Source organism: Pelobates fuscus, chromosome 1 (assembly GCF_036172605.1).
Source record: "Pelobates fuscus isolate aPelFus1 chromosome 1, aPelFus1.pri, whole genome shotgun sequence".
Lineage (NCBI taxonomy): Eukaryota > Metazoa > Chordata > Amphibia > Anura > Pelobatidae > Pelobates > Pelobates fuscus.
This window is the reverse complement of record NC_086317.1, coordinates 461,165,109-461,177,122: the sequence shown is the minus strand read 5'-3', so window position 1 is coordinate 461,177,122 and position 12,014 is coordinate 461,165,109. Positions and strand designations below refer to the sequence as shown.

General features: G+C 38.4%; 1 protein-coding gene across 1 annotated transcript in view; it reads right to left on the bottom strand.

The window, feature by feature from the left end:
* NOX4 (NADPH oxidase 4) overlaps positions 1-12,014 on the bottom strand; it is a 236,127-nt gene that overhangs the window by 185,425 nt on the left and 38,688 nt on the right. The window contains exons 4-5 of the mRNA XM_063444952.1: positions 11,425-11,509; positions 968-1,065 (exon numbers count right to left, since the gene is read on the bottom strand). Of these exons, the coding sequence (XP_063301022.1) occupies positions 968-1,065; positions 11,425-11,509 (183 nt within the window). The remainder of the gene's footprint in view (positions 1-967; positions 1,066-11,424; positions 11,510-12,014) is intronic.

Genomic DNA, 12,014 nt, shown 5'->3' with positions numbered 1-12,014 from the left:
GCGCTTTGCTTTCATTCGATCTTAACCCCTTAATGACACAACTTCTGGAATAAAAGGGAATCATGACGGAATATATCCGTCGTCTGTCCTTAAGGGGTTAATGTCTGCTTCAAGCTTTTTTTTTTTTGCTTTTTTTTTTTTTATTAATGAGTAGACGAGCAATGGCAGAATTAATGTGTATCTAGTCATCTGGGAAAGCAATCCAGTCTTTGCATGTGACATGTCCTTCACTTGACATAAGAATATTTGCAATTAATGAATATTTTAGAAGCTAAGATATAAGAATAAGTGATTTACAGTCTTCTGCAGACGTGGTTTGCAAACTAAACAGTAGCTCATATTCATACAGATGAGCTACAGAATTGAGAATCCATACACAGAGTTTCAATTTATTTCTTTTATGTAATCTAAAGATGGCAATTTCGAAGGATACTTCAATCATCATAACCACTATAGCCCCCTGTAGTGGCTATGATGCCAGGAGTATCCTTACCTGGTACCCTGGTAATGGTTGCAAGCTGTTTAGTATTGTTTTGTCATTTAACATGGGTTCCCACTGGTCTCCAAGGCTCCTTTCCATTCTGGTGATACACTTCCATCTTTTGCCAAGCTACAGAAACCAAAAGCTGATCCAGACTCTCTGCCAATGAATGGAAAACTGTGAAAATGTGGCATTGGCCAACCTGGTACTGTTGTTCCTGAGCTGAGTAATGACACCCTAATAATGGTGGCAGAGGTGTAAACAAACTCCAAGCATCATGACCACTTCAAAATTACTGAAGTGGTCATGGTGTTTGAAGTAACCCTTTAAGGTAGTATTATCATATTATTGATAAACATTTTCTTTTATCATCCCCCAATAAACACTATTTGGGTGCCATAATTTTACTATGAAGCCACCTATAATATATTTCACATGTAATTTGCATGTAATTATTATTATTATTTTTTTTTAAATATGACTTACCTCATTTTTGTAACGAGCAACATTTAAGTCTACAAAATCGTTGATGAAGTTTGAGGAAAAGTTTATCACATTGTGAATATGAGCTCCAACATGAATGGCTACATTGTAGGGAAAAACAACAAATTAATTATGTTTCAGCAGACTGTGGATTTAGCACAATGCACACATTTTTTTTAACTAAACAGAGAGTTTTCATTAAAGGGACACTATAGTCACCTGAACAACTTTAGCTTAATGAAGCGGTTTTGGTGTATAGAACATGCCCCTGCAGCCTCACTGCTCAATCCTCTGCCATTTAGGAGTTAAATCCCTTTGTTTATGAACCCTAGTCACACCTCCCTGCATGTGACTTGCACAGCCTTCCATAAACACTTCCTGTAAAGAGAGCCCTATTTAGGCTTTCTTTATTGCAAGTTCTGTTTAATTAAGATTTTCTTATCCCCTGCTATGTTAATAGCTTGCTAGACCCTGCAAGAGCCTCCTGTATGTGATTAAAGTTCAATTTAGAGATTGAGATACAATTATTTAAGGTAAATAACATCTGTTTGAAAGTGAAACCAGTTGTTTTTCCATGCAGGCTCTGTCAATCATAGCCAGGGGAGGTGTGGCTAGGGCTGCATAAACAGAAACAAAGTGATTTAACTCCTGAATGACAGAGAATTGAGCAGTGAAATTGCAGGGGAATGATCTATACACTAAAACTGCTTTATTTAGCTAAAGTAATTTAGGTGACTATAGTGTTCCTTTAAGCTGAAAATTTAGACCATAAACGTCTCTTTTTCATAGAAAACAAAATGGCATTTAACCAGTATGCAAGATTTTTGTCAGCTCTGCTATTTTGGTTTAGATTTGGTTCTGATGTCACCAAAACTCACTATTTAGTGAAAAGATCCATATATTTGTGATAAAATCGGTGGAACTGAACACATTTGTTTGCTGAGGTGGGTGATTTGAAGTAGCCTTATAAAATTTAAAACTGTGTTTTTGTTTTTGTGTGTGCACTCTTCCTATATATGTATATTTGTTTAAATATCTTGGTCTTTGTAGCAACACAACTGCTTAGGAATATGTGTTCTGGGTGTGCCCCCAATTACCATTTTGTTAATAAAAGCACAGTCTTGCAGTCAGTGTTAATTTCAAATTTAGTTTTAGTCAGTCTTTTGACTAATAATCCGTTTTAGTTTTAGTCGTATTATAGTCATCTGAATTGCTTTAGTCTTAGTCTACTAAATCTCCAGTAGGTTTTAGTTGACACAACTAAAATCTAATGGGTTTAGTTAAAGCCTCTATCCGTCTCTTTTGTCTCTTCCACAGCCCCTCTGTGTCTCTTTGTTTGTCCGCAGCCCCTCTAGGTGTCTCTCTCCCAAGCCCTGGTCTGTCTCTTTTGGCCCTTCCACAGCCCCTCTGTGCAGTGTTAATTTTGGCGGCAAATTTCAATTTAGTTTTAGTCATAGTCTTTTGAATAAAAGTCCATTTTAGTTTTAGTCGTATTTTAGTCATCTGAATTGTTTTAGTTTTAGTCTAGTTTTAGTGGACTAAATCTCAAAAATTTTAGTCAACTAAAATCTGACTAAAATTATTAGTCTACAAAATTATCACTGCTTGCAGCTGCTGCGTTGAGCTCTCAGAAAAATAAACAACGCAGTCAATCATAATGTACACTTTACATTCCATAACACTGGCCAAATAATCTTATGCGCAGTATTTTATTGGTGCAGAAGATATTTCTGTAACTACAACTCCCAGTAACCGAAGTTATGACATCACTTACAGCAAGCATGTCAAACTCAAAGTCTGGCACGGGCCACATGAACAAGGTTTAAGTTTATGAGGGCCGCAAAAAAAAAAGAACCCTTAAATTTTCATAGAAACTTAGGTCTATTTTAAAAAGTACAGTATAAAATAAAACCCAGCATCCCCCTCTACTAAATCCCAGTCCCCCCATATACTAAATCCCAGTCCCCCCATATACTAAATTCCAGTCCTTCCCGCTCTACTAAATCCCAGTCCCCCCCATATACTAAATCCAAGTCCTCCTCTAGCCAACAAGCAGACTCCACTCACATTGCCGCTGCCAGTATACGACTCCGGAGTCTGGTATACCCCAAATGGCGCCGTCTGCACCCTGTGCCAAATCTGATCCTCCTGCTACTTCTTGAAACCCTGTGAAGGTGGAGCAGGTCGATGTCACGTCGGAATTTGATGTGGCATTGCGTGCCTCCATGCACCTCCAGGTACTCCACTGTCCAGTCGCAGCCAATGCAACACTGACCAACACACACACACACTGACAGACACCACACATTCACTGACAGACACACACACACTCACTGACAGACACACACACACTCACAGACACACACTCACTGACAGATACACACACACTGACAGACACACACTCACTCACTGACAGACACACACACACACACACATACTCACTGACACACACACACTTACACATTCTTGCACACACATCATTTTCTTTATTGCTCTCTACCTTTGGGAGTCGATGTGGGGCCTATCCCTGGGGTCCAGTGGGGATCTTCTATCTGCTCTTCACTGCTCCTTCGCATGCGGTTTAGAGATGCCGGGTGCCGGAATGTGACATCATATTCTGGCGCCAGGCTTCACTACAGACTGCGAGCAGTGAGGAGCGGGAACACTGAGCTCCCTCGCTGGCCCTCCTTCCTGGCCGGAGGTTTTAACAGAGTAGGCACCTGCAATGTGGAGAAAGCAGGTGCCTACTCTGCTGTAACACTAAGCATGTACTTGTGGCTCGCTGCCCGTAAGTTTGACATGCTTGATTCAAAGTGTTTACTGAGGAATAAGCTTCTGCAGGTCAATTGTCATTACTTTACTGTGAGCATCAGCTCATCACTCTCAGCAAATGAATGGCACACTGTGCATGAATATCTGCACAGAATTTATATTAACCAATCGTCTTGCGGGCTGGCGAATGACGCCTAAACCATGCTGCCAGGGGCGGAGTTACACCTCGACCAGCAAATGAGTTAATCGCTATATTGACAGCAAAAGGGTGTTTGCCCTTTAAGTAAAAAGATTGTCAATTATTGTTAGGTATTAAGTATATGAAACAGTATCACATTTGCTGTCACAGGGATTTTTAGTATCATGTTTACATAATACTGTATTTAGCAAATATGTATTTGTGTAGTTTGAAAAATAAAATGAAATGTTGAATTTCATATATCTTTATCCTGCAACTGGGCACCTGCGTCTAAGCGCCCTGTCAGTCATTGTTATAAACCCTGTCCTTTGCACCTGGCAATCAGCATAGAGAAAGCATACAGAGAAGAGACACATTTAACAATGTTTAAATTTTTCCATTTCAATTTCATTTCATGTTTGCTGTGGCCGTGCCTGGACTGGATCATGATGTAATTTGATGCATCATGTGAATTTAAAAGAAAATGAAGCATCTCTTGATAAAAGGTTAACACACGTTATAGATGATGTTATTGAACGGTGTAAATTCCAGGAGCTGACAGTTCCCCTTTAAATTTCCCCCGATAATAGAATCTATCCCCACGTCTGTTTCTATGACAATGTCTTTTGCTGTTTAGAATTCTGCAAATACCTCTTTCCTCCAGTCAACCTCATCTTGTTTGCTGACTAACAGAATCAGCCGAGCAATAAATATAATAAGGATAACATGATACGTCTATAAGGGCTGTTTGGAGTCACCTCCAGTACTTCACAATCACAACATGTAGTTTATTTTAAAACACTTCCTAAACAAGCAATCATTTTAATATTAGCAGAACATGTGAAAGCCTGGTTCTAGCATGTTTGCATTAATACCGGACTTGTCTATAACTACTGTTGATGCAGACTAGCATGACGGTGATAGACTTTGAGTCAATGGCAAAAAAAGTAGTTGTTTTTTTTCGTTTATTGACATTTGTGATTATTTTAACCTACTCTGCATCCAGTGGCATTGAACAATTACACTAAAAAAACAAAACTAAAAATCTGTCGTTATGCCACAGACCTTTAGAAAAAAAAAGTGTAATTTATTTTTTGCTAGGTTTTTGTTTTATGCATTATCTACATAATAAATTATAAAACAGGGTAGCATTTTGAACAGACAATCCCGTTAACATTCTTTTAGGAGTAAGAGGTCCTCTAAAAAATTAACAAGGATTGTCAAACAGGAACACGCAAAATGGCGGCTATTCTCGACTCGACAGAATCCAACCGTCTGCAACCTGAAACGACGCAAACTAGCCTCACAGCGCAATCCTGGCGATGGCTGGAAGAGCTCTTAGATAAATTCTGGGCCTCCTTGGAGGCATGTCAGATGGCCACATTGTCGCAACCAAGAGAGGAGATTCGATAGAGCGAGGCCCAGATGATGGAGGTGCCTCTGGGAGGCAATCAGCTTTTCCCGGTGAAAATATGTGCGACTATTAGCCTGCTTGGGTCGAGGGCCAAACGGGGCAAAACCCGGCAGCATCACTCACGAAAACGGAGGATCTTACGCCGCCGGCGGCAAGGTACCATCAAGACCCTTTGCTTTCCTCCCATGAGGCAGTACTTGCTCCCTCTGGGCTCTCTAGTCCGTGGCAAGAAAATGCCGGCCTGTAACCCTGCCTGGGGCTGGAGCAATGCCCTTGACTGCATCCAGGGTGCCATTGCCTCTCAGACCCTATGCTTGCCTACCCTATGCTTTCTGGTTTTGAGCATAGGCTGACTGTTGACTTACTTTACAGGGCAGTTCCACCACATACATTCTGGTACTTACCCACATGCTGGTATGGATATTTGGTTCCATATAGCACTCGTGACCACTATCAGCTTGTCTAGCAGCGACCCTTCTATACCTGTTTCTATGTTTGCTGTGCCCGCAATTTTTTATTGGTTTGCTATCCATTTGTTTGATTTTGTACATAGCTTGGTGCAGTCACTTTATACTAATTCATAGTCCAGTAGTTTTCATCTCTACCGTATAATCTACACACGACCGGTTAACATTTGCTTAATGTTCCTTGATGTCTACTGTTAGCCTAGACGTGCCTGACAGATTGCATTATATATTCACTAATAAATTAGAGGATTAACAAGTTTTTGTCTTAGGTATTGCGTTTGACTGATTGCATTTTTCATGTTAGCATATCATATACACATGTACAGTCCGGGTAGCACTATTGATCCTATTAGTTTAATCTACGTAACTAAAAAATTAGACTGACGTACGCAGGAGTTTATTAAACTGTGCATGTATCTGTAATTTTGCTCTATAACCATCTGCATTAACTCTGTTTCTTTTTTCTGTTGTCTTTTCAATAAAAGACAGATTGACAAAAAAAGAAAAGAAAAGAAAGGTCAAACATTATTGTGAGATCTTTACGTTTGCTGTGAATGATTGTCAGATATTCCAAACTTTCGCTTCAATTTTGTAATTTCCATAAAATTAATCATTTGAATCCTTTTTCTAAGCCCACTATATGACTTGGAGTTTATAAAGTCGTTAAATATCTAGGTCAGTTGTGGTAAGTTACCTGAAATTATAGAACAAATTAGCATAGGTAAAAGGGAAAAATAAAATCCCCCCCTACGCAATTTATGTCTGAAACTCATATCAGATACCAGCTCACTGTTTAGTGAAAATGTCACTAAATTCCTTATTATTTACTAATCTGTTGGGAATTATCTGGGTATTTCAAATGTAAGGCACGTAAGCCAAACTAGACAAAATATTTCAAGTTGTGTTTCCTAATCAGATATTTTGGCCCACAAATGTCAAATTCCTCAGGGAATTTATGGTATGGTGGAAAACGTTGCCTGCAGCATGTATATTCACTGGTATTTACAATAGTGAGTAATACATTGAACAATATGGTAACTTCCTTTTCAATTTATATTAAAGACACATCAAACATGGTATTCAAGTTCTGACAGGCAAAGACACCCTGTATAATTAGAAACATTGTGGGAAAGTTATCAAAGTGTTCTGAAAAGTGATATGTTTGATCATCCTGTGTTTAAAAAGTGAGATAAAAAGCTTTCTTTGTTATAAAAACTGCTCTTATTCACATAAATGTCCACTAAGGAAGACCACCGAATTAGGAGTGGTGTAAGAGAGAGAAATGAAACAGAAATGGATGGATCCCTTGTCTTGTTGATATAAACGGAGTATATTTTAAAATGACGGTTAGGGAACAACAAAAAAACACAAAACAATCCAAAATTACTATTAGCATTTTCTATTACCATTTTTTAATACCACCAACACAATTTTCAGCACTTTACAATAATAGAGAGATGAAGAAGTCCTGCTCAAATTAGTTTACAATCTTTGAGGAATGTGGATTTATATTGTAAGGCATCTTGCCCAAGGACACCTACTGGTACCAGGACTCAAGTCTGGATTTCACAGTTCTGAGGCAGTGATGCTACCACTGCTCTAACCATCAGATTTATTTACTGTATTTAATTACCGTATTTCACTGCATAATAGTCGCAGATTTTATGCAGAATTTTTTTGATCAAAGGGTGCAACTATGATGCGTTGGCGATGAGTATGTGAAGCTTTATTTTTTAACAGGTTTTTTTTAACAGTTGGTGATGACATTATAATTGGTGATAACATAGTTGCCAATAGCATAACATATTTGCGGAGAACATGCATAACTCCTAATACATTACATAAACTCTGATCCCTGCCTTCCAATTGCGACTGATAATGCACGTGCGCAGAGCATTCACGGCTCGTGATTGGCAATTTGCAAGAGATACAGTAGTAAATTCGCATCCATATGCCACTGGTGTATACGTACATTGTTGCTCTGTTTATTTTAAGCTGCGTGATGAACAGGATTCTAACACGCAACAATTATGTGAAGAATTGGACTTGAACCAATTTTTTTACTGAAAAATGAGAGTGAGATGATAATGCAGTGAAATACGGTAATTATGCAAAATAAATATTTATTACATGTATGATAAGAAAACATAATATTGTAAATCGTAGGAAGTGTCAGCTCTTCTTTAACCCCTTAAGGACACATGACATGTGTGACATGTCATGATTCCCTTTTATTCCAGAAGTTTGGTCCTTAAGGGGTTAAATGAGTAGATCTCCTGTCTTGCTTTACAGCTGTCACATGTGATTGACTTTTGTTAAATCATTGTTCTGTGTTCTGTTTCCAAATACCTTAGCAAACAGGGTTTATAATAAGTGAGAAGCCAATTTTATGATTTTTGTGATGAATCACTTGACATTTGATTAAGACAATTTTCTACCAAGAATAACTGCTTTAGAACTAGGGAAAGCTTGGATATACATTACTAGAATTATTATAATGAGATTGATACTTTTAATATTGCATGCTATTTTTAAGTAGTATAAAAAATAAACTTGTAATTAGTCCATAAAAAACAAAAACATTGTTTTGGAGATTTTTTTAAAGTGTGAATAACGGGGGCCGAGCAAGTGATGAATCAGAGCTGACACACACTTTTGAGTTCTGCTATGCACAACTGTAAAAAAGTAGATAATCTTAAGAATAGTGTTCTACCTGAATGGGTATTAGAATATTTTGCCAGAATAGAGCATACTAGGCCAAAAAACAAAAACAAGGCACCCACTAGCCGAGATATCGGAGATCTTCTAAGATGCTCACAATAGGTCACATAACATAATATGGAGCCGCACGATGACAGGTCATCTTTCTCATTGGAGAACATTCCCACAGCTATGGGAGAAGGTGCTTCTTTTACCTCGACACATGGGGTTAGACTGGGAGCCGATTACTGCGGCCATACATAAAGCCTGCTGGCAGAATTGGCACCAACATTGCAGCAGATATCTCACGCTTTAAATATGTATTGATGGAGCCACCATGTGAATTGTGCTATTGGTAGCCACAACTTGTGTCCATGACTGCCAACTGGCTACGGTGGAGCAGAAGCTAGAGGAACTTCAGCAAATTCAGCAGGACACAGAGGCCTGGTCAAGATGCTGGAAGATTAACCAGAAGAGACGCTCAACCTGAATTTTAGAGGCATCCCTAATGGTATAGGCACTGAAGAATTGCCACATTAAAATTTTGGGCTTTTCACTACCTTTTTTACCACCCAAGCAAGCTACACAGTGAAATTAGATGGCATGTTCCATCTGCTGAAGCCGGCAACTGCAACTGCCCCAACCTCTGCTACTTCGGACCTTAACATCAGCTTTCAATCCACTCAGTCTAAGACTTTGTTCCTTACAGCAGTTCAGGGGCAACCCCGGTTCATTTAGAGGGCTCTTCACTATTCAATTTTTCAGACTTCACGAAAAATACTCTTACTTGGAATAGGTCACTGAAGTCACTGCTGCAGGTCCTCTCGTCCAGGGAGGTCACCTACCAGAGTGCTCATAGTGCTCAAGGCAAAACTCATTGGGCATGGAGCCCTCAGGATCAGGGTCAGTATACACAATTTGGGCCTTATGGCAAGCACAGAAGCTACAGATACACGGTTGAAAAGTTTGAATCTCTCTAAGATTCCCGAAGTTACACCTAGATCTCTCCTTGGCCACTCATTCACATTGGGGGTCAAATGACTGGCCACACCAAGTTTTAAAGGCTACTCGAGGCCTCTACTAACTGGTCTATTGTATTCAATAGTACTTAATTTTCCATTGCTGATTTGTTATACTTTTTCACTTTTTGAATTTTTGAGTTTATATGTCTAATTCAGTCTTGGATGCTCTAAACAGGTTGTCTTTTTTGACCTACACTCATATGTAGAACCACCAGCTTATTTAAGCAGGTCCACTTATACAAAATTATGATGGCATTATCTTTTATCCCCCTCTTTCCCAGATTAAATTTGTCTATTCCAGAACCACATTGGTTCTCCATGGTGTGGGTGTGGGTAATTCTTTCCTGGGGTAAGCGGTTAGCCTATAGGGAACTAATTTGTCAGTCACCTTTCAAGTTTGGCTATTGAATAACAAATCCCAAAAAACCCTCTCTGCACTTGAACAATTATGTATAATGTTCCGTTATTCCACTGTCATACGTATTGTGTTTATAATGTTGTTTTTACATGCTGTCTCACTCACTTGTGGTGAAAGATAAAAATAAATAATAAAAAAGCTGTCAATAAAAAAAGAAAAAACAGAATAGCAAAGTTATAAATATGAAGCATTCACCATAGAAACATCAGTATGAAGATGGTTTAGTCTCCATGGCGACAGTTCCACTATAGTTTGGTTGTTTACCTTGCATAAACCCCCACATCGGTAAACTAAAAAAAAATACATCTTCTGCAAACTCTTTTTTTTTCAAAATAATAAAACATAGTTGTGATACTTTATATTAACACAAAAACACCTGCACACTTTTCAGCTATACATGTCTAGGCTGTGCAGCATCTGAACTGAACGCTTGTTAAACCAATAGTGACCACCGTTTACTTATATTTCTGTAAAAACTGTACGGACTACATAATTGGTGCTGAAACCTAACTGCTGAACTACAACTCCTAGAAGCCCAAGTCATGACACCATGTACCTCCCAATTTTTGAAACCAAAGTGGAAATGCATATGAATGGGAAGGAAGGCAGAAAGTGCAGGTGTATCTGACAAAACTATGAATTTTCTTTTTAAATTAAGAAGATTAATGGAAAATAGCCACCTACCATAAATAAGTATGACCTAACGTACTCATTATACCAAACGTGAGGTGCCCTAAGGTGTGCCTTCAAGCAGAGAGTCTTAAAAGACACTTACAATGCAGTCATTTTTAGAGATACCTTGAGGGCTTGTTTAAGATTGTTTTTCTTACATGTCTAACACTATTAGAACGCCATCAATATGCCAACTGCGTTCAATTACAACATTCCCCCAGGCAAGAAAAAACCCAGTATAAATAATGTAATAGTAGGGGATAAAGGAGATTTGTGTCTTTCACACAGACCTTGTAAATGTGCATCAAACATATGCATGTAGCATGCAGAACCACCTGCAAAATGTCTTAAACTCTACAGAAAACAGCAAGATAGAATCCTACGAATCGCGGTTGAGATCAAGATTCAGACGAAATTGAAATCATAACCATTGAATTATTTTATAGACAAAAATATGATATATTAATAAAACCCCTTGCTTCTTATAAAATGTGAACTGTCAGTTACAATACTAAGACAAATGGATCATTCTAACATTTCGAAGTGTATTTTAAGTGATAAAAAAGGGAGCTGTATGGATTTTAGAATTGACTTCAAATTTGGGGCCAAAATAACTGAATTGGTCATTTTGTTCTGATTGCTTACTGTGAGGTCTCCAGAGTTCACAGCTTAGTGAATAATCATAACAGATTCTACATGTAATGTTTATATACAATATATTAAACATAACGGTCACTAAATGTGTGTTCAACTTAAACATAAAAAAAAAATTTTATCAGAAAAGATCACTTATAACATACTGAAATTATCTTCTCACCTGAAAAAATACAAATCGCAACTCCACAGGCTCCATGTAAAGTTTTGTTTTTGTCCAAAAGCCTTCTTGTTTTCCTTTTAACAAGCTGTAAAATACAGCATAAGCATTACATACATTATATACATTAGAACAGTCTTTAAATTGTGCTCATTTTGTCATCCAGATGTCTTTTAAAGCGGCACTTTGACATTGCAGGTGGGGGGCCAGGTGGCACAGGGAAAGGTGAGTTTAGTTCGTTTTCAGCTCCTGAAAGAGCGAAAGTACAGCATTGAGGCATATGGATGATCCCGCAAGACCACGGGATTCTCCATATACAGAGCCAATTCCTGCAACCGTTACTGGTGATGGTTGAGGTATTGACACTTCTAGACGCCGATAGTCCTGCCCTGGGTCATTTTCCAGGGGTGGGGGTGGGTGACAGTGTCACTTTAAACAGTTTGTATATCAACTTAGCCCATCTCGTGATAACATTTATTTATAAAAGTTTAACAAACTGGGGCACAAACACACTTAGCGTTAAAATCATTTTGGCTTCAATTCATATAAATCCATATACTCTGCTTTATCCTTCAATCATAAAATTGCCACAT